The 22,839-nt window shown below is 38.7% G+C and overlaps 2 protein-coding genes across 6 annotated transcripts; both read right to left on the bottom strand.

The window, feature by feature from the left end:
• On the bottom strand, positions 1 to 8,240 carry LOC117427992 (solute carrier family 35 member E4-like). 4 transcript variants are annotated; one of them, XM_034046472.3, is made up of 4 exons: positions 7,286 to 7,629; positions 6,749 to 6,862; positions 5,711 to 6,306; positions 5 to 1,603 (listed from the first exon to the last, which is right to left on the bottom strand). In XM_034046472.3, the coding sequence occupies exons 2-4, from the start codon at positions 6,781 to 6,783 to the stop codon at positions 1,164 to 1,166; spliced, it is 1,071 nt and encodes a 356-aa protein (XP_033902363.2). In that variant the 5' UTR covers positions 6,784 to 6,862; positions 7,286 to 7,629; the 3' UTR covers positions 5 to 1,163. The 4 variants fall into 4 exon arrangements, with proteins under 4 accessions (XP_033902366.2, XP_058850763.1, XP_033902365.2 ...); XM_034046475.3 differs by lacking the exons at positions 6,749 to 6,862; positions 7,286 to 7,629 and adding an exon at positions 8,152 to 8,240 and having other exon boundaries at positions 1 to 1,603; XM_058994780.1 differs by lacking the exons at positions 6,749 to 6,862; positions 7,286 to 7,629 and adding an exon at positions 6,582 to 6,742 and having other exon boundaries at positions 1 to 1,603.
• A 609-nt stretch (positions 8,241 to 8,849) lies between these two features.
• On the bottom strand, positions 8,850 to 22,515 carry LOC117427698 (transcobalamin-2-like). Of its 2 annotated transcripts, none has more exons than XM_058994779.1 (10): positions 22,401 to 22,515; positions 22,097 to 22,174; positions 19,176 to 19,365; positions 17,283 to 17,446; positions 16,433 to 16,585; positions 14,854 to 15,032; positions 13,678 to 13,852; positions 11,225 to 11,411; positions 10,419 to 10,540; positions 8,850 to 10,094 (listed from the first exon to the last, which is right to left on the bottom strand). In XM_058994779.1, the coding sequence occupies exons 2-10, from the start codon at positions 22,161 to 22,163 to the stop codon at positions 10,033 to 10,035; spliced, it is 1,299 nt and encodes a 432-aa protein (XP_058850762.1). In that variant the 5' UTR covers positions 22,164 to 22,174; positions 22,401 to 22,515; the 3' UTR covers positions 8,850 to 10,032. The 2 variants fall into 2 exon arrangements, with proteins under 2 accessions (XP_058850762.1, XP_058850761.1); XM_058994778.1 differs by having other exon boundaries at positions 22,248 to 22,514.
• Between the last annotated feature and the right edge of the window lie 324 nt (positions 22,516 to 22,839).

Below are 22,839 nucleotides of genomic sequence, written 5' to 3'. Positions count from 1 at the left end.
TAATAATAATAATAATAATAATAATAATTAAAATAGACAGAAACACAGAGACAACAAATCTTTCTTCAACCAGTATTTATACAGTCCTTCATATTTTAAAATAAATAAATATAAATAAAATAGTTATTTACATCTAATGACAACAACAGTATCGTTATATACAATACAAGTTATATGTGAGTATATTTCAAAAGGCAGCCTTTTCAACAAAAATGTACTGTATTATATTGTGCAAAATCACTTTTCGTGGACAGGTAAATTACATCAACATGTGCATCAGTTCCATTGGTGCAATGCTATGTGATATTATTTGTTTTAATACTAGATAGCTAAAGCGCTGTGTTTTATAAAGGAGATACTGGGTAGCAAAGCTGGTGCTAATGCCTTTATAGTCTTCACCTTATTACCTCAATGGATATGTCAACTTGCAGTTAAAAACCTTCAAGTTAAATCTATCTTAAATAGAGATCTGGATACCGCCTTTCCTAAACACTGGAGCTAAAATGCATATTTATCAAGGGTTGGAAATTGTGAACAAAATTATTTCTGGCTGCTGCTCAGAACTGAATCAAACTAATAATGACACAATACAATGGGTACTATCTGGTATGACTAGCTGCCTTAAATGTACCCCGTGTGCAAATGCCTTATTTTGTGTGTGTCATTGCAACAGACCTTACTACAGTATTCTAGCTGTAACTATTTACTTTTATTTTTCTGAAAGGATTAGAAATTTTGTGGCGAATTTGCAAAGTATTTCCTCCATTATTTGATTCAGTCCTATTCTTTTAAAAACGTTGGTTAATTTCACTAAACTAGAACCTGACTTCTGGTAAGTGATACAATCCAAGGCCTCTTAAGCACTCTCAAGTTGTTTGGTTCACATTTTGTAACATGGAATGGTCTCCTCTAAAAAAAAATAGGAGTTCATTAAATAAAAAAGATGCTTCTAGTTTTATATCCTTTAGTTTTACGTTAATTCATTTCAATTTCAGCTGGGGAAAAAAAGGAAACCTTAGGCACTAGTATTACGGCAGGTTAGTTTGAATAGGCCTTCTTTATAACGGTTATGTAAAAACCGCAGTCTGTGATACAAACACACCACCCCTCGAAACACTGTAAACACTCTACACTTCCCCACCCCGATCGCTCAGGGTGTCCCCTCACTCAGTCTTAGAGTCCTTCTCTGGCTCGGACGGCGTCTTTCTCGAATCTAAATATTCGGCGATGTAGTCCGTGTTCTGATACAGGACGATTCCTGAAAGCGTCAATACAACTCCAGCGCAGCTCAGCGCAGAGAGTTCGCTGCCGAACAGGAACTGCGAGAGAAGCAGGTTTCCCACCACGTTTAAATTGCCCAGGATGTGCAGAGTAACGGCCGAGGTGAGGGTGAGGACACAGAAGCTGGCGAGGTTGTACAGGACTGATCCCAGGCAGCTCAGCAGGATAAACACCCACAGTCTGCTGTCATATTTAATAGGAGCCTCCAGCACTGCCCAGTTCTCCAGTGCAAGCGCGGCGATGAAGAGGATGCAAAAACTCGGAATGGCCATCAAGTAGAGCAGGAAGACTGAATTGATCTTTTCCTCTTGGAGGAGAATACCTGAAAACAAAGAAAAGATGAGAACATTTACTAACAGTTCCAGTTAGCTGGTTGATCACAAAACTTTAAAGGATCCCAAAGATTCAGTATCAACAGTATGGCTAGGTAACCTATTCCATCCCCTCACCACTCTCTGTGTAAAGAAGTGTCTCCTACCCTCTATCCTAAGTCGGTCTCCACTTAAGTTCCAACTGTCCTACAGTCCCAGTTTCAGTGCTGTGCTTAGAATATTGGCTTACTTTGGTAATTTGTTTAAGGATTTTAAAGACTGCAATCAAGTCCCCCCCGTCCCCCCCCCCCCCCCCCCATTCTTATTTGCTGTAGGCTAAATAAATTCAGTTCCCTCAGTCTTCATAGCTCAATCCCCGGGATTACTGTTGTATCACCAGTGGATTTTACAACCTTTGATTTGTACTCAATATTAGATTGAACTACTCCGTCACTCTGCATCAGTCTTTATAATACAGAAGCACCTGCCAAATTAACTATTAAAGTCAGTCTAGTCTGATGGCTTTCCATTGTGACTGACATTTTCAAAAGGGAGATGTATCTATTTTAGTGTCTTTATTAAAAAAAAAGAGTCCGCTGATCAGTCTAGTCTGTCTATCCCCAACTCGATAACTACCTTGATTTTGAACCACTATACACCTAATCTCCGACAGATGTTTCAGGGTGGCTAGCCTGATAAACTCTCATTATTAGTACATGATTTATAAGGACCCCCTTTATGTGAATGCACTGGTTTATATATAACTTTAAAAAGAAAAGATTTGAGGAATGTGCACAAAGTAGAAAATACAATGTATTCAGGATGTTTGCCACCACAGAACTTTCCACTCTAAATTTAACTAAATGAATAAAGCCATTATATAGAGCCAACAGATGCCCCCTTCACTATGCAAATACATAAAGCTATAGGAGTTCAATTTCTACAATAATTTATATAAATCAATGGTTTACGACAGTAGCTCCATCTACTGTAAACAGCCTATAGTGACAGGTAGGGGTGTGCTGATACTCTTACTTACCTTGAAGACATTTGAAGTTGTTGGGTATTTATTAAATGGAGTGTTAATTACTCAACACAAAGCAATGCGGCCCCTCGGTTACACACTTAATCAATACCAATCTGGCACTGCTATTACACATAGAACCTGTCGTGATCAAACAAACTAAAAATACATTTATATTCGATAAGCGATTACTTGTCACCTTTCTTTTAGCCTTTTGATATTCAATTTCTAATTTCCTTAGTTTCCTTAGAAATGCACCATGTTTGCAGTGAATTGTGGGATTGCAGTCCTGGGCAAGGAGTACTCTCTGATTAAACCCGACAAAGAAATACAAATCCCAGTTTCCACAATCCGTTGCTAGTTTTGCTAAACATCAGTACGGATGAGAGGAAACATCAGTAAGGATGAGAGGAAAATTCGCTTCCAATTGGCTTTTAAAACTCAGTTGTAAAGGTCAGCTCTTCTTGTTTTGAATTCAGTACATTCACAAACAGGTTTGTTTTTGATTTACTTAATACCTGCTGACATACAGTATTTTGTAAAGGTAATTACGAGTATCAGCACCACCTAGGGACAGGAAACATCCCCCTCCCAAGTCATAGTCACTTCATATTCAGTTACCAGAATGTCTATTAATATTCTGCTTCTTAAATAGCACTACCCTCGTGTCACTGTTTCTGCAAAGAAGTGTTTAGAAGGAGCCAGTCACAGTCACTTCCTATTCCCATAGATGGAGAAGGATCAGATGAGGGAGGCTTTTGCTTTTTTTTTTTTTTTTTTTTTTTTTTTACTACAGCTTACTAGACAGATAATAACCCTGTAATTTAAGCACGCCAACATGTACAGTAATGTAATACTTGTACGGTATTTTAGAAGCATTACATCGCTCTTGAACTAATAGCCTGTAGATACTTTCAGAGTTCACTGGAAATTCAATGTTATTTTAGGGTCCTTCAAAATGTGGGCCCTTGTGCACTGATCATCCGTCCGTGTCTGTCTGTCTGTCTGTCTGTAAGTCAGGCTGTCTGCCACTCTACATGGTGAACACAACAACTGACTTGAATTCCAAGACTGTTTCCCTAGCCTCCTGTAGACCTTTCGGATTGCATTTTGGTCTCCAGTCTCTATCAGCATTATGAAATATTATAAATATTAAAAGATAATATTGTTTAAAGATGGTGCTCACATTAAAAGAAAAGAAAAACGAAAAACCGGACCTACATAGGATATGATACACATGGAAATAATAGAATAAGAATGTGTCAATAGAAGTTCACTTCTGCAAACCTACCCTATAGCAGTTACATTAAAGGTGAACTTTCATAGAAAATATTTTTGGCCAACACTTATAGACAAAATTCCCCATTTTATAGACGCTGTACAAGTATTTACAAGACAATGCACACCCTTTGTATGTGCATGCTCTAGTTTTATAATTACCTTGTTGAAATGTGTAATTAATATTACCAGGTGCCATAAATTAAGCTTATGATATTTCGCAAGCAACTGGTTCTGCAACACTTTAAAACAAAGGCTGCATATGCATTTCAAAGTAACATCTGAATAACTTGTGTTTTGTAGTTATTTTGTAATTGTTTTTTTTTAGTTCTGAAGCCATTTAAAAACAGCCAGCTAATCCACAGGATTGATTGGAATTTGCAGATATTATTTTAAAGTGTAACCCTATTTTTCTTCCATGGTTGCCAGGGCCTACAGATGAGAAATAGTTTAATCCATGTTCCAAGCGATCATGATGTACAGTAGATTACTCTTCAATATGAACCTCAACTCTTGTGCATTGCAATGTTACAATTCCTTTCTTAGAAAGCAGCAAGCTGCATACGTCAGGCAGCACCTGTCACATGCCCCAGCTAGCACATACATAAAACAGGTCTGTGTGGAAATCAATTTGATATCTGCAGCTATGTATTCTTCATTTCCCAAGTCCTAATGCTACAGGATACAATCATCAGAGGATGTCTTCTACAATAAAATATAGGCTTGAGTTAATCCATAAGTGCACATATCCAATTCTACACCAACAGTCTATTCCTGTATGCAGAGCAAACCCTTGATTGAAAATCTGAATGACAAGACCACATTTGTGACCCCAGGTCTCGCAAGGGACATAGCGTATTGTTATAGTACTGAAACCAGATCTAACAATATGACCAGGAATATGACATCTTGCACAGTCATGTGATTTATAGGAGTTTCAGGAATTACTAAAACTCCAAGGCATGACACTTCAGTACTGTGTTGGTAGGTCACCATGGAGACAACATGTAGATGCTGTTTGGTAATTCTGTACCACACAACACTCATTTGTGTTTGGGATCAAAGTAAAGGCAGATTAAGAAACAGTAGGCACGTCTCTGAAATGTGATCTCATCAAACTTTATAGTAGAGGGCAGGCAACTCCACCTCTATTCCACCACAGACTGAAAGGGTACAGGTTGGACATAAGATCCAACAGGATCTTATATGCTGAAAGTCTGGTGAAGACTGGCGCACACACACAAACAGAGCAAAGGGGTCCTTGTTTCTTCAATGAAGACAGTAAAACAGTTTTCTGAGCTGTAACAGAGTTAAAATTAAGTAGTCATTTATACCCTATTATAAATGCAAAGACTGGAGTAGCAAGACAATGCCTTTACTGACAGTGGTTATAGTGTTTAAGGGTAACACTACCTTTGAGAAAAGTCATTCAGGACATCACAATCTGTAAACCCCCTCCCTCCCATTCCTTTTGCAGTACAGATAGAACAAGCTTTTGTTTTAGATCTCTTGATTCAGGACAAGATTCTGTGAGCCTGGTGCAAATAATTAGGTATTTAACATATAAGTCCCTGTTAAAATAGTAACGCTTTTTAGTTCAGAGTGGCACTTTAAGCAGGAGGGAAGGTGTGTGCCTGCAACGGAAATGACTTGCATGGTACAGATGAATGTAAACTAATTGGACACCCAACAATACCTAATTTCTTATGAAACAAGGGGAAGAAAAGAGAAACCATGGAAAAAGCAGTCAAAGGTCACCCTGGAATAGTGTAAAACAGAGCAGCAGGAAAGCCAACGCTGTATAAATACCACTTACTTTGTTGAATGGATTTGACACCTCGTAGCATTGTAGCAGCACAGACAAAGAAACATCCCTTCGGATGGAACTGCACTTCTCCCATGATGCTGAAAGAGGCTCCCAGGCAAATTGGCATCATAGCCGTGTACTTCAGTATATGATGCTGCTTTCCAAGAACAAGTGTAGAGATGGCAAGGGTAAACAGTGGGGTGGTGGTGTAGATCATCTGTGCAAAGGACAGCTGAACATAATTCAGCCCAATGTTCCCAAAGGCGATACTGGCACAGAAAGTTAAACTTAACATAAAAATCTTGAACTTGGCGTTGGCACTGAGATCACAGTCGCTGCCCCTCTGCTTCACGAATCTCAGCTTGATCAGTCCATAATCAATGATAATAGCTGTGAACATATGCAGGGATGATAATAAGAGAGGATACCTGAAATTGTACACTGCGAATATCCATTTGTTTAAGCTTGATATTGTAGTGCCAGTTACAAGCCATACAAAAACAGCAGTCAGGAGATGGAGCATTTCCTTTGGCGTCCTCCCAGCCCGTGTCTTTCCACACTTTAAGAACCCATCAGTTGATGTCATGTTCGAGTCATCTTTTTTTCTGAAACATAAACACATTTTTTAAGAGACAAACTACTATCCCTTAAAAATCGGACCGCTTTCCTCTGTCTGGTGTAGATTCTGAGGTAATGTTAATTCTTTCCTTAAGACTGTTCTTTTGGGAACTGGTTCTCAGATTCAAATAGGTTACACCCCTTGATTTTAGGGCTTTTAGTACAAACTGTCTGTTGCTAAGAATGTAAACACAGAGGCGTCCACGCCTTTTTAACATGTGTTGTGTGCAGTTATAGGATGTTGCAATCGTGGGTAACTTACTTCGCGTAGCCTCTGCACGACTAGAGTATTAAGACACGCTGTACTCCATTGCCGGTGAAAACAAAACATCACAAGTTTACACTGCGTGTGTCTGGTTTGTAAAATTCTAATTCCTAAAAAAAATAGTATAATGCAACTAACATTTTTAGCAAAGCTTTGCCACAAACCTAAAGAGTGAAAGAACGTCCTTCATTGAAATCATGTGACCTGAGCAGAGCACTGCGTCAAGGACCAAAACAAGTTTAACGCTGCATTCAGAATAATCCCATTCTTCATTATTTCTAAGCAGAAGACAAGCAAATAACGATTATGTCATGAATAAAACATATGTTAAATGGTCTAGGCTGTGGATACATTTACGACGCATTTAATTTAATATAACAATCACTATAATGATGCGTGTATTTTCAGTCAAGTAAATTACATTATAGCATTTAAACTAACAGAAAATAAAAAGCAGACTGTATACTATAAATATGACTCTTGAATCGTATTTTGTCATATACTTGTACTTGCTAGAAGCGAAGTCATTGTATTTTATCTTGCTCTTAATTGTATTAATACTTGTACTGTGATTCTTGAAATGTATTTTTGTTTACGACTGTAATTCGCCCTGGATAAGGGCGTCTGCTAAGAAATAAATAATAATAATAATAATAATAATAATAATAATAATAATAATAATAATGACGAAAAATACTTACGTTAGTGTTAAATGCCCCAAAATTTGTAACACGGTGTGCAGTGGTATCACAAAAAAAAATCTTCAAGCAACAATGAATGACCTAATTACATCTAGTTGTGTATTGTTTATGTGCTGGCCGAAGCATTTTTAATCTATTTAACCGTTCGACACACAGACGATATAATGTAATCTGGTGTTTGCTCTGAATAATTTTAGAGTAGGCAGACAGCACGGCCCCTCATTCATTGCTTGCTCATCGCTGAGTTGCACATTCTGACTGGACCTTTTGACAGCTCGCCACGCCTAAAATCATTACCGCTGCGAGTCGTATCCGTGCGACGAATGAATAGTTTATTTCCTGATAAAAACACATTAAAGGGGAAGTCCAGTAATTAAACCCCACGCACCGTCTGTTTGTTTTCGCTCTCTACACAGAATCACAACGTGACAAACGTCAGATCCCAAATGTAGACCAGTTCTGTTTTGAGACAGATATTAATGTGAACCTACAAACCGCGTAGATTTAGAAATAAAAAACAGATTTTGTTTTAGCTTTAAAAGAAAAGAAAAAAACAGGACGACAGACACGTTTACTGCTTAGTGTTATTTGAAAGAATACTGCGTTTTAATTAAGATAATATTTAAAAAAAAACAGTTGTTCTACATGGAAAATGTAATCAAATCTAGTTGATAACGTGTAATCTGTCTCACGTAGTTTGCAAATCGCTTAAATATTAAGTATATTTTGTAGCAGTAGTACAAAGTATTACAAGTAAAATAACACCACATACATCTGATTAAAATGTGGCTATGAAAAAGCTCTTCCTGACAAATGTAAATAAAATATATCGCTAATTTAAATATAGCTCAAATTGCATCACCTACCTATTTATCCTTTTGCCACACGCCCGCACAGGGACAAAGCTTGTTGCTAGGGCTGATGACTGTTGCTAACAGTAACAATCTTGGGCTGGTTGTCACTTGTTACGGGGAGGCGGGTGGATGGGCGGCGCTTAGGAAGAGTACCGTACATAATTTTCCTTTCGACATCTCCAGAATCGCAAATACATTACCGAAATTCAGATGCTAAAGTAAATGTAACAATGCATTCCCATTCTATGAAAACAGTGTTAGACAACCATTGATTAGTTGTCATTGACATTGTCCCGGAAGCTTCTCCGAACGCGGGTGAAAGTCCCTGAACACAAACAAAAGTTAACTGCAGCTTCTCACTCTTTTAAGAGGCATGTGCGTCCCACAAATAAAACACTGCTAACTTTCTTATTTTGGCAATGAGGTGTACGAAACAGGGTTTAAAATGTACTGGACATCCAAATTGTCAGTTTTCTCCTCGTGATACTTGAGTCTCCCTCAAATGTATTTTAAGAAGACATCTGAATAGCCGCTCAATTCCTTCTGTACCTGAGGGATTAATGGTTCAACCAACCCATTCTAGAATGGATCCGATTTTTAATTTCAGTGCAACATATACACAAATAAATACACTACCCTCCAGTGTTTATTAGTATCAAAAGCTATGACTCCACTTCGGGGAGGTAATATTTTACATAAGAAACATGACATTGTTTTTTGTCAATCAGATTTTATTTTAATCAAACACATTTAATCAGCATTACCCCTGTGTACTGGTTAAGAGATATGTGCATCAAGGATTAACACCTTCACAAATCAGAGTAAATAACAATTCACATTTGCTTTATCTTTGTTAGTGAGCTGTACTAAAATCAGACCAGAAAGCCAATACCCCGAAGCATCTGTGGTACAGTACAGTATTACTCACATTTCCACCCATTTTGAACAATAGTGGCGATGTGTTCTAGTTAGTATCCAGTTCCTTTTAAAATGCAAACGACTATGAAGTGACTTGTTTTGCTGGTTCAATAAAAGGGATCAACATCAATCTTGGTTTTTCTCTTTATAATCTTACCTTACCTAAGTTCTACTCTAACCCTAGTTATTGCCCTTTAGCAAATGCAAAGCACAGGGAGTGACTGCTTAATGATAACATGGATTATTCATATCAGCCTGAACTGCAAAACGTCTTTCTGCAGTTGTTTTGCAAATCATTTCAGTGCCCTGTACATCATTTGTTTGGTAGATGCAGGTTGAAACAGAGTATATTTTACACACAACAAACAACCTGTTTATGTTGCCCCCTTCCCACATTTGTTTAAATTCAAATTTACAATGCTGTCTGCAGACTCTACCAGCATGTATTTGCATACAAACGTCCCACATACGCAAACTCAGCATTGCTAGCAATGTTATACAATGTAATACAATCTGTGAGATGGCTTATTTAACATAGCATTGTGTTGCATACCTCTTAGCAAATTAGTAGCACTACAATGGACAATACTCACTCTTTATCCAATGTTAATACTAAATATGTGTTCCAAAACCATTGTGTGACAATAGCTAGTAATTCTGCTGAAGGAGTTTCTTCAGGGTAATATACCAAAATGATAATGGCTTAGGTATGCTTCAAATGAAAACAATAGACATTTACCAATTGCATGTCTTTTCTTTTAAGCAGTGAGTATATAAAAATGAGGTGAACAATATTAGGCCTCAAATGTGTCAGATTAATTGTATCATACGAAAATAAATGTGGAATTGAATAAAGTACACAGCGATACATTCTGTTTGTTATCCGTGTATCATTTACACTCATTACAAGTGAATGTGAAAGTTTTAATAATCATGTGGTGAAATGGTGATGAAGGCAACAGCTCATTGTCCAAACTACCACTTGCTTTTTCTTAAAATGAAAGTGTCTCCGTGTTCAATTTTATAATCTGCAATACCTGCAACAAAAAAAAAAAAGTCATAAAAAATGAGAAACACCCGCCACAACACTGTCAATAGGGCTGTAGGGCCACTATGGGCAGCCAGTCTATAAAAATGTTAGCTATGCTCCTATACCCATTGTGACCAAAAACAGGGAGATGCAGCTTTTGTATAATACAGAACACAGGTTGGGTATTGCTTTTCAAATTATCAGCGATAAGTGCTACATATTGTCCCATGCTTCAGATTTGTTTTTTATTCATAATCTCCAGGTTTCAGTAGTTTGGGACCCTCTCAGCTCGAGCGAGTGACTAATGACTTCTTTCCTTTTTTGTCCTCACCTTCTATCAGAGGTGTGTCTGGAGACTTGATGAGCTGCCAGTAGGTCTGGTTTGCCTGCTGGGTCATCACTCCCAACACAGTGGTCAAGTAAGGACCCCATAGGCTATCCACTGTCTCAAACCTGCAGTGTAAAAATAATTAATTCAGTATTTTATCAGAGAATAAAAACAGCTGACATCAGCATGTATCACTGCATTTTCTACTTGCTTGGTTTTGGTGCTGTGCCACACCTTTTCTCTTACCTTTATAATCAGCTCCATGATAAACTGCTATCATCGTTCTCTTTCCAACTAGTAATCAATTAAAGACTAACTGTGTAAGGCTGTTCAGAATAGTTTATTTTATGATAAGAGACTATCCTCAGTCAGGATTGGGGGCTTGGACCAAGAAAGTTTGCTCTAGAGTTTGGAAATCCCCCCCATCACATATCCAGTATGTTTTTTAAAACTAAATGCGTTAGTAAAATAATCATGGTCAGTCCCATGATAAATCTTATAGATTACATGATTCCCCTGCATGACTAGACTTTCTCATTGAATGTATGCAATATTAATAGGACATCTGGGATTAAAAGTTACCCAGGTGTAATTTAACTAATGTGTTCCACACAAGGTGTAATTCTACCTTTGGGTGCTAATTGTTTGATGCCATGGTACTGTATATCCTCTATGTGCGATCCACCTCTATTGACACAAAGTACAGTAAACTGCACCGTGAACTAGAGGAGAGTGAACACAAAATGCACTAACTACATTTCAATTCATGTCACTAAGGCATTGCACACAGCCAGGCTGGTGGTTCTTACGTGAACTCCTGTGGTTTCTGTCTCTGCATCTCCTTCAGTGCGTCGTGCAGGGACGAGCCCTTGGGGACCCTCACTCGCCCCGTGTAGATCGCAGGCCCGACTTCTGAACTCTTCACCACCACACGCACCATCACCTTCTCAGGGGGCAGGTCACCAGCAGGGGGCCTCGGCTCCAGCACCAGGCTGTCTGTTACACACACAAGACACAAGGGCCTTCTTTAGCAAGAACTTTAGGGCTGGTTAAGATGGATGTCAAATCAGAGTACCAGTGCAGTATCCAGATACGATCAGGAATGAGAGTTTTTATTTTTATTATTTAAAAACTATATATATACACAGACGTGCTCAAATTTGTTGGTACCCTTACAGCTCATTAAAATAATGCTTCATTCCTCCTGAAAAGTGATGAAATTAAAAGCTATTTTATCATGTATACTTGCATGCCTTTGGTATGTCATAGAATAAAGCAAAGAAGTTGTTAAAAGAGATGAATTATTGCTTATTCTACAAAGATATTCTAAAATGGCCTGGACACATTTGTTGGTACCCCTTAGAAAAGATAATAAATAATTGGATTATAGTGATATTTCAAACTAATTAGTTTATTTAATTAGTATCACACATGTCTCCAATCTTGTAATCAGTCATTCAGCCTATTTAAATGGAGAAAAGTAGTCACTGTGCTGTTTGGTATCATTGTGTGCACCACACTGAACATGGACCAGAGAAAGCAAAGGAGAGAGTTGTCTGAGGAGATCAGAAAGAAAATAATAGACAAGCATGGTAAAGGTAAAGGCTACAAGACCATCTCCAAGCAGCTTGATGTTCCTGTGACAACAGTTGCAAATATTATTAAGAAGTTTAAGGTCCATGGAACTGTAGCCAACCTCCCTGGGCGCGGCCGCAAGAGGAAAATCGACCCCAGATTGAACAGAAGGATAGTGTGAATGGTAGAAAAAGAACCAAGGATAACTGCCAAAGAGATACAAGCTGAACTCCAAGGTGAAGGTACGTCAGTTTCTGATCGCACCATCCGTCGCTTTTTGAGCGAAAGTGGGCTCCATGGAAGAAGACCCAGGAGGACTCCACTTTTGAAAGAAAAACATAAAAAAGCCAGACTGGAATTTGCTAAAATGCATATTGACAAGCCACAATCCTTCTGGGAGAATGTCCTTTGCACAGTTGAGTCAAAACTGGAGCTTTTTGGCAAGTCACATCAGCTCTCTGTTCACAGACGAAAAAATGAAGCTTTCAAAGAAAAGGACACCATACCTACAGTGAAACATGGAGGAGGCTCGGTTATGTTTTGGGGCTGCTTTGCTGCGCCTGGCACAGGGTGCCTTGAATCTGTGCAGGGCACAATGAAATCTCAAGACTATCAAGGCATTCTGGAGCGAAACGTACTGCCCAGTGTCAGAAAGCTCTGTCTCAGTCGCAGGTCATGGGTCCTCCAACAGGATAATGACCCAAAACACACAGCTAAAAGCACCCAAGAATGGATAAGAACAAAACATTGGACTATTCTGAAGTGGCCTTCTATGAGTCCTGATCTGAATCCTATCGAACATCTATGGAAAGAGCTGAAACTTGCAGTCTGGAGAAGGCACCCATCAAACCTGAGACAGCTGGAGCAGTTTGCTCAGGAAGAGTGGGCCAAACTACCTGTTAACAGGTGCAGAAGTCTCATTGAGAGCTACAGAAAACGTTTGATTGCAGTGATTGCCTCTAAAGGTTGTGCAACAAAATATTATGTTAGCGGTCCCATCACTTTTGTCCATGCCATTTTCATTTGTTTTATTATTTACAATATTATGTTGAATAAAAAATCAAAAGCAAAGTCTGATTTCTATTAAATATGGAATAAACAATGGTGGATGCCAATTACTTTTGTCAGTTTCAAGTTATTTCAGAGAAAATTGTGCATTCTTCGTTTTTTGTGGAGGGGTACCAACAAATTTGAGCACGTCTGTATATATAAATTAGACTGCTATTTTAAAAGAGCATTCAGTGGCTGTGGTTTAAAAAGTACAGCCCTTATGACGTTGAGTTTACTGCAGGATACACCCATTTTGTACTGAGACGGTACTGTAAGACAGCCTGACTTAGAATCCCTTTCCAAGTAAGTGTTGCAGTCAATTCCATTGGTGTATAATGTATATTAATCTCAGGGCATATGAAAGCTGTTGTCTTTCCGTATGCCATTTAAGAGTTTTGCATATATCTAGAGAATTGCTTGTCCAACTGCAATGAAAAGGACATTGTTTATTGATCACAATCTGGGGCTATACGGAGGCTGTCTTTTGAGGGTCTGTCATTGACCCTTTTGATAATCTATAGTGTAGTATTTCCAAATTTACAGAAAGCCATGCATAGAGGGGGTTGAAAGAGCACTTGAAAGCACAATGAAAATAAAGCAGTAAACATCAATGGCATCTCCAGTTTAGATTGCTCACCGTCCTCTCCAGTGCAGTCCATTTTGCTAATGTCTAGATAGGTCTTTTGATGGAGCACTGGGAGTAGTTGGGATATAGCCATTGGGTTGTGAAAGGTCCCCAGACTCATCTCAGTCACCAAAGTTTCCACTGCTGTAGAGCACTGAGAAGCTGCAGAATTCATAGCCAACAGAGCCTGGGATATATGCAAATCAAAGGATGAAAATCAGCAGCTTAGTTTAATTGTACTGTTTATAAAATTAATTTTACCTTTTTATTGCCTTTGATGAAGTTTTGTCATTGTATTTTGTATGCATTGTATTGTAGTCTCTTCTAAGGTCATTAATAGTTTTAAAAAGTTACATTTATAATAGTGTAAAATGTACACGCTGCCTCATTCTGGTCACATGGGGTCTGATGTTGATCTTGTTGGGAGTATCTTGGAAGACTGAAAAAGCGAGTCAAAAATGTTTAAAATCACTGTACTGGAGTTCTTTCCTCTTAGATTCTATAAATAATGTTCTGGGATTCTAAAATGCTTGTATGTAGTTGTATGTTATGTACATACGGTAGTTTCAAATTAAATGTTCTTAATTATTTTACTGAACCTTTCCTTTTTATGAGAGTGTTGAGGGTAAGGAATGAATTTGCTAGCCACATTGGTGATGCTGCATCAATGGGATCCTTTAAGCTTGACAAAGTTCTGGAATCAGTCTGTTACTAGGAAACCGGATGAGCAGCAGGGTCCACTGTAATGTAGTGAGGAGAAATGACCCTTGTTGATTTTATCTCTCTAACCCATGGCAGCACCAGAGCCAATGTGAGGCATCATGTGGAATCCCCAGTGAAGATCAGAGAATTTGCACAGCCAAAACGCAAACATGACTCACTCTGCACACCACGTGGCTGTGCCTTGCACAATTTAAGGTACATTTATAGTACTGTCTGAAGGCTGTACTATGGTTTACAAAGTACTCACATAATGACATATATTGTAGGATCTACAGTCTTGGTATCCCAACAGAAGTTAGGCAGTGAATCCCACTGCAGTGCAATGCATCATAACCCACCATGTGGCGGCTTTGTCTTTGTATTTGTCATATCAGAGTTTTCTCAGAGCTAGTGACCCTGGGGTGCAGTTCTAGTGATCTTGGCAGCGAAGCAGTTCAAATCGATTCCATTCCCAGGACCACTGACCTGAACCGCGAGTGGGGTACTAAACACATTCCCGATGAGCCCTTTCTCATCCTGGGCTTTCACCAGCTCTGCTTTTACTGCTCCCAGAGCGTGCTGGACATGCTCGTTCAGCCGGGCATCGTAAAGCTCTGCAGAGTCTTTCAAACACTGAAACGCCAGCCCTGCCATTGCCTCAGTGTCTGACAAAAACAAAACAATATGTAAATAACATGCAGCAGGGATGGAAATACCACTCCCATTGTGTAGCAGTGTGATCCATTCCTGGTTTTAGTATGAGTTTATGGAGTGGATAAACCTGCAATGCGAGTCTTATTTCCATCCTTGTACAGGGAGATAATTCAGTGAAAAAAATAAAAACTATGAAACTTGAAAGGGGGCGGCATCATTCTAGAACTACCTCCTTAAAGGGTACTGTGGCGGAGTGTCCCGCCCCTATTTATTATTATTTGTATTTTTGTTTGCGGCGCGGGTAAAAGCGCCGCGTCTTTTATTATTATATTTAAAAACAGCGTGAGGATGCATGGCTGATCAGCTACTGATTATTTAACTAGCTGACAGTCATGCATCCTTACCAAACGCGTGCAGACTCTGGCCGAGGGATAATAAGATAATTACCAACTAGTTAATCCCTCGGCCAGAGTATATAAACCTGCAGCTCTCTGCACTCGAGGTGGTTGGGTGTACAGAGGAGAGTACGGGGAGCGGAGAGAGCGAGTCACATTTGAAAAAACAATTGCTAAAACGTGCTGGATTCTCCAGCACGACACTTACTTGTTTGTTTGTTGATTCGTTTGGCCCTTGTGCCCTTTTGTTTTGTGTTTTGTTGTTTTGTTTAAATCTTTTATTTTGTTTGTTAATAAATACGCTGAGGGCTACTGCACTCAGCTTCACCCGCCCATCCCGTGTTTTGGTTTCTACTTCCTGGTCCGTGGCGTCACCACTGCTAGCCAGACTGCCACAGGTACATAAGGACCTTTTTATTTTATTGTGTTACATGTTCCCATCTGTTGCTACAAGTGTTTACATAAGGTGTGTGTATTGTTTAAATTTTTGTTTTTTTACATTTTGACCACTTTTTTAAACTTTTAAATTGCATTCCCTGCCTCAAGATGGCTTCCCATGTACCAGCATGGACCTCTCCGAACTACATTTCCCATCATCCTCCTGCTCACATATGTAACTGAGATGGATGATGGGAAATGTAGTGCTGAGAGGTCCAACGATAATGCACAAATCCCTTGTGGGGTTCTGGCCTGTTGTCTTCAGCATGTTGCTATAACTTTGCTGGGCTTAAACTTTTTCAGAATAAGTTTCAATGTTGTGATGAACTGGAAACTAAATACCACGGATGGCACGTGGTTAAGAGCTTTATTCAATTTTATAAACCCTTTCCATTCTACTACAAAATACACTTATCAAAAAGTTAATAACACAGTATTGCATTCAGAATTATAGCAAATATCCTAAAAAAGTGTAATGGGACAGTTACAGCTCTACCAAGCAGGTGCACAGTTTGTGTTTCAAAGCAGTTTACAAGCCTTCAGTGAAGCTGTCACAGTAAACATTAGGAGCTTCTTACCCACGCTGGCAGAGTCTTTGTGTAGGAATGCACTGTGCTTCTGGGCCTCAGTGAGTTTGTGGATGACGTGGGGATTGAGTCGCACTCCATTCACACACAGAGACAGCACTCCCAGGCTGTACTGGTAGTAGTTGGTTAACGGTCTATTGGAATCTGAGATGTAAGGGGAAGAAAAGGAATGAAACAGACTTGAATAGCACCTTTCACCCGAGCAGTGTCATCAAGTGCTTTAGTATTAACACATACGATTCATTGTAAAGTCTAGCAATATGCCAACAATCTCATATCAGGACTGTTTTTCCTATTATTCTTTTTTGTGTTCTATATTTAATGCTTGCATAATTGTATTCTTCCATTCCAGTATTTGATGATAAAATACGAAGCCCACAGAGCTCCCAAATGATCTGATGTTTATTAAATAACTTGGTATTAAGTTATAGTCCCAGAGTCCAGAATGGAAAATGTCCTATGGGACTCTGAATATTAATACTGTAGGTTCAATGTTATACAATATAAAATTAGTTCTAGTAGAAATGTTTGTCATTGAAAATTTAAGTTTTTTTTTTGCGCGAATAATAGTTTTATAGTTATGAAGCTTTGAATAGAAGGAATCTCCACTTTAATAGACACTTTACATGCTGACAGTGCTAGATTCTATAGTAATGCAACAATAAAATATAATGCTTTCCAATGCTCTACTCCTTTCCAGACCTACCAACACTGATACTGCATTCTAGAGATTCTAGAACATTCTAATATTGAATATTACATGACAATCTAAAAGGACTATAATCCCAGACTCAAAATAACTATCAATAAAAAGTCGTTGTTTTGAAAAAGTGCAGTTTACTGGCAATGTGTTCCTTCTCGTGGTGCAGCTGTTGCTTGAGATGCTGCAGAACTGTCTTGTCGTTGAGAGTGGCTGTGATGGGGTCTGCACACGCAGCTCGCAGTGCTAAGGCCTGCAGAGCCAGCAGGCCGGTGATTGGCTGAGGCTTGTGTTCAGACAGGGAGCTGTGCAAGACAAAACAACACTTTATTAAACAAACATTCATTCCGGATGTCTTAGTGCATGCATATTCCTGCCAACTGGGAAAATCCTAAGGTTTTGGCCTTAAAACAATATGCATTGCCTGGCTTCCATTTCCCTAACAGCTAACTCTTCAAATATAAATTGACCCCGTGGTACAGCGACACTCCAAACTGTTCCCCACTTTCTAGTAATGACAGATGGAGATACATTGATTTCCTATTACACCTATTCAGAGCTTTCTGTTTCAGGTTTTATTGTAGTAATATGAGAAACAAATATAAGCATAGTGCATCAAGAAATATTTTGGTAGGGGTTGAAATTATAGGTAGGGCAGGTTAAAGAAAAGCAACATCATTCTTATTATAGAGTTTTTTCAGGAAGTTGCAAAATTCAAAACAAATTTAAACACAAGCCATACAATGAAAATTGTAAGTTTGATGCCCCATAACTAATATTTACGAAGGCTACTACATAGCTGCTTGTAGTCCATGAAGAATAAATGTGATTTAAAGTTGGTAGGAACTCATTCTAAATAGTCCATTATTAATGATCATTTGATTGTATTACACATAGGGATCCATGACAGCTCCTCGTGATTACCACCTGCAATTGTTAATACTAAGTTTGATGTGGAAATTGGAAGCTTTATTCTCCAGTATAGCGCCTGTTAAACATCAGTAATCTGTGCAGGTTGGGATACAGAAGCACCTGCCAACTGAGCACCTGCGATCCGCTTTCTATCAAAGTCTGTTTTAACTGCTGTCTGAAATCATGACAATGACATTCAACAGGGCTATGGGAAGTGTATACACATTATTACGGACACCTCAGTTATATAAAAGTGTGCTTCATATAACAGGTTATTTTAAATTCTTGTTCCCCACCATTCTATATTAGAGGATGTGCTGCCATCTGTTGGGGAAATATAGTCATAACATTCTGATAACATGCACTTGCAGTCAATACTGCTTGTTAAATAAGCTCAGTGGACCTTATCTTAAAAAAACGTGAATTTGTATTTTATTACAAAACAAATTAGGCACCTGCTTGCTGCTGACAAGATTTGCAGAAAGTGACAAGCTTTTGAAATCGCTGAGGCCAAATGACTTGTGAAGTGAAACAGTAAGACTTTGATAGTAAGAAATGCAAACTAAGAGCTTTCCTTAAGTATCAGACATGCTAGAACATTTTTCAAAACTTAACATGTGAGCGCTACAGCTATAGCCAAAAGTTTTGCATCACCCTATAGAATTAACAAACTTTGCTTCATAAAGTTGCATGAAACCTGCTGAATAATGTTATGACAAATTGAAAAATGTGACATTTCGAAATTTAACATGAAATGTTGTACTATTATTATGGCTACGGCAGACTTTTTATGATATCATTTTGTAGTTTCTTTGATTTCCATGATGTTATTATTATTTATTTATTTAGCAGACGCCTTTATCACACAATGAGTCAGTGGCTGAGGTGGGATTTGAGCTGGGGGCCTCCTGGTTACAAGCCCTTTTCTTTAACAACTGGACCACCCAGCCTCCTAATTGATATATATATTTTTTATGTCCCAATCCTAAAATTCTAGGTGATGAAAAACATTTGTCCATAGCTGTACATGTTGAATGGAAGTCCACGACAGGTTATATTAAGAAATAATTTAATAGCTATGAACCCCATAAAATACGCGCTGCTGAACCCAACGGAGGCTACCTCTTCAGGCTGGGCACCAGCGTGGTCTGCAGCTTGGCCAGGTACTCCAGCTCCAGGCTCAGGCTGTGTGTACTGGAGAGGCGCAGGCCGAGGTACACGCTGGGGTTGGGCTCCTCTGACTCGTCCTCCACAGACCTCAGCAGCTTCTTGTTGAGGGATGTGATCAGGTTTGCGTTTCCACTCGGAACCTCTGACAACAAACAATGAAGACCTTTGTAAGAATCGTGATAATACATTCACAATACTGAAACCTCACTGTTAACACACACACACACAAGATTGGAGCCAACAAAAGAATTCCATAAATCTCACCTGCTGTGAACTTCCATTCACTCTATAGGTCTCAAATGTGCAGTTTTGAAAGAACCACATTTTTAGTGAGGTTTTAGTCAGGTTTTCTGTATTGACAGTCTGTGTGACTGTGCTTACCAAAATCAACTACTAAATGACTGCTGTGTTAATATGTTTGTACTGTCAGTACCACTCAGAAGTACAGTCAAAAATCCAGCATTATTACAACTAGTGGTGAAAAACTTGAATTGAAACCCAAAATGCTAACACTGCAACTTTGTTCAGCAACTCTGATCTCTGCACTTTTTTTTTTTTTTTTTTTTTTTAAATCAGAGCTGTCCTTTAAAATGTGCTGATCCTTTTCCGATTTACTGGTGCATGACTTTATATCTCACACATCCCCAGCCATAAACATGAGCAAAGTACAGGGACAGTGAGTGCAGTGTCAGACTGACCTGTGACAAAAGTAGAACACTAAACTATTCTGATTACAGAGACATCCAGGGCAGGTCACTCAATTAATCACTGGGGCTGCACTGCAGTTTGAGCCATTCCAGGTTTTATTATGAGCCTAATTAGACTCTCATGCTTCTTATATATACACTTTGGCTATTCAAGCTCACAGTAAAACATGGAATGGCTCGGACTCACATGTAGACCTCAATATTCCAGACACAGCAGCATAGATGATTTAGGCTAGTAGGTAGCGCTGTGGTACTTTCTTAAATATTGTTTTACTGCCTCCTTATCTTTTTATGATGTTTTCTATTCACGATCTAGCCTACATGCATGTCTATGGCAAGGAACTTAAACTGAAGAGCAGCCCCTGAACTCTGTGCCAAATTACCTTCACACAGGTCTGTTGCAACATTTGAGTAACTGCTTAGAATGATAACAAAACTCATACAAAGATAAGGGGACAGTAAAAAAATAAAAAGGAAGAAAGCATTATTTGTCGCTGCTTACTCTTATATTATTTTGCACATGACTTAACCACATGATCACAAGGTTCACGCAGGTCATCAGCAGAGAAGTGGCAATACTTAGCACTTGAATAAGCTTATGCTCCAGTGCCAAGTTCACATAATTGGTTTTCTTAAAGAAAAAAATAGCTTTCAAAAACTGCACAGTCCCCACTGTAATGTTCAGTTTACACTGAAGTGTTATTCACTGAGCTTATAGCTCAGGAATCAAAACAGATATTTTAAAATCACTTTTTAATGACAATAATGACAATGAAACACCATATTTTACAGGAGCTTATAATTCCATTTTTGTGCTTTAGAGGGCAAACAGGAGGAAACCATTCAGCATACTGTACTCAATCTCCACTTCATTTCCAACTGTGTCCGCTGGTCCTGTGCAATGCTTAAAATATTGGTTCGGGTTAACTTTGTCAACTAAGACTTCAATAAAGTTCCCCCTAATTCGTCTTTGTTCCAAACTAAATAGATTGCTTTCCCTCAACCTTCCAAACTCATCCCGGTAGATCCTGGTTGCTTTTCACTGGACTCTCTCCAGGGCCACAGTGTCCTTTTTGTATTGCAGGGACCAGAACTGAAAGTGCGGTCTCAACAGTGTATATCATAGCCGCCTTCTATTTGTATTCTACAGGTTTGACTAGATAACTAAGCATTCTGATCACCCTTTGAATTGCTTCCCCACAAAGTGTGGTTGTATAAACTATTGGAATAACACTGCTTTACAATTACAACATGAGTTTGACTATTAAGGGACTAGTTACCTCTATGAGCCCTAACTATACAGAAAGCTAGTCCTAGTTCCACTATCTTAAACTCAAGAAAAAAGCATATATCTTTTCAATTGACCAAGACTGAAGGTTACAGGTCTTTTGGCTTGACTTGCATTATCACAGGTGGATTAGTGGGCAGCAGTGTGGCGTAGTGGTTAGGGCTCTGGACTCTTGACCGGAGGGTCGTGGGTTCAATCCCAGGTGGGGGACACTGCTGCTGTTCCCTTGAGCAAAGTACTTTACCTAGATTGCTCCAGTAAAAACCCAACTGTATAAATGAGTAATTGTACGTAAAAATAGTGTAAAAAAATAATGTAATTGTATGTAAAAAATAATGTGATATCTTGTAACAATTGTAAGTCGCCCTGGATAAGGGTGTCTGCTAAGAAAAAATAATAATAATAACTGACCGGTTGGCTGTGTTAATAGTCGAGTAGCATTCAGTTACTAAATGACTGTGTATATATATATATATATATATATATATATATATATATATAAATACATGCTTATTAAACCCAGGTCCTTTGTGAATGTTCATATCGAGTAAGCAAATGACAAAAAGTTAGGACAGTGCAAGTAGGATTTTTACTGGCACTAAGACAGCTGATTTATCTACCCATTTCCCTTACCCTACCCATTTCCCGTTCTCTAAACTTACGGCTAATAATATACATCTCATTCTTCAGCCCTGATTCTAGTGCCAGCATTTTTTTTGTGGGGGTTTCTTACTGGCAGTAGAATTTGTAGTGGTAAAGAAACCCCCAAAAAACGACTGCCTATAGATGTTCTACTGACTCTGGTCATTCTAAACAAAGAACACATAGGCATTTAAACAAGTAGTACACATATTAGATTTTAAAAAGTTTAATCTTACCACATATCTTTCCAGAGACAATGGAGAAAACCCCAAGCACAACCAGTGCCAAAAACGTCCAATCCATTTTGATATGACCTGTTTCAAAAGACAAACAGTTTTAAAAAGGTAAAGCCATAGAATATACAGTAAGCACGGTAAAAACACTTACCAAGGCTTTAGTTGTACTGTTTGTTTTACGAAGTTGTTAAGAGTGTGAGAATGTAGGTAACACGGTACATGTATGTAATCAAGCTGTTTGTGACCACAGTACAACAAACAGTCCTCGCGCTAAAAAGGTTAACAAAATGTAAACTGAAGGTACCCGACAAAAGTCACTTTCCATAAGAATCCGTATTATACTTTGCAAAACTCTGCAGTTTGGCATAGTCCCCTCGCAGTCACGTGACAAACACAATCGTGCCTGGCGAATGACAGCTCTATCAGGATGTAGGGGGAGGGAGGGAGCGTTGTAGAATAACATTGAAAAGGCTGTTGTGTGACTGGACTGGCCCTCGCTTGATTTATAATGTAAATGGTATCTCTAATGGGGTACATGTAGTGACGTTTTGTTAGCTTTACCTAGCGTCGGCATGACGCTACCTGCAGCAGGACGTTGTTATGAGTATAAAAACAGTGGCTTCTTGATTGAAAACTGCTCTGCTACATTTTATTTTTTAGGGACTGCAATGTTTCCGTTTCGCTAAAAATGGTCAGAGCCTGAGAGAACCCAGCTCTATCGAAAATATCCAGATTTGTTTTTG

This window comes from Acipenser ruthenus, chromosome 21 (assembly GCF_902713425.1).
Source record: "Acipenser ruthenus chromosome 21, fAciRut3.2 maternal haplotype, whole genome shotgun sequence".
Taxonomy (NCBI): Eukaryota; Metazoa; Chordata; class Actinopteri; order Acipenseriformes; family Acipenseridae; genus Acipenser; species Acipenser ruthenus.
Note: the sequence above shows the minus strand (reverse complement) of the source record. Positions and strands in the feature narration are given on the sequence as shown.

What these genes read in the sequence shown, in the direction of transcription:
- LOC117427992 (XM_034046472.3), bottom strand. Translation starts at nt 6,783, where the DNA reads ATGATTTCAATGAAGGACGTTCTTTCACTCTTTAG. An exon ending in GACGTTCTTTCACTCTTTAG is followed by an intron (nt 6,307 to 6,748) that starts GTTTGTGGCAAA and finishes TTTATGTTTCAG; the next exon opens with AAAAAAAGATGACTCGAACA. An exon ending in TGTCAAATCCATTCAACAAA is followed by an intron (nt 1,604 to 5,710) that starts GTAAGTGGTATT and finishes CTTTGTTTTCAG; the next exon opens with GTATTCTCCTCCAAGAGGAA.
- LOC117427698 (XM_058994779.1), bottom strand. Translation starts at nt 22,163, where the DNA reads ATGGATTGGACGTTTTTGGCACTGGTTGTGCTTGGGGTTTTCTCCATT. An exon ending in CAAAGACTCTGCCAGCGTGG is followed by an intron (nt 15,033 to 16,432) that starts GTAAGAAGCTCC and finishes TGTTTTTGTCAG; the next exon opens with ACACTGAGGCAATGGCAGGG. An exon ending in AGACACACCTCTGATAGAAG is followed by an intron (nt 10,095 to 10,418) that starts GTGAGGACAAAA and finishes TTTTTGTTGCAG; the next exon opens with GTATTGCAGATTATAAAATT.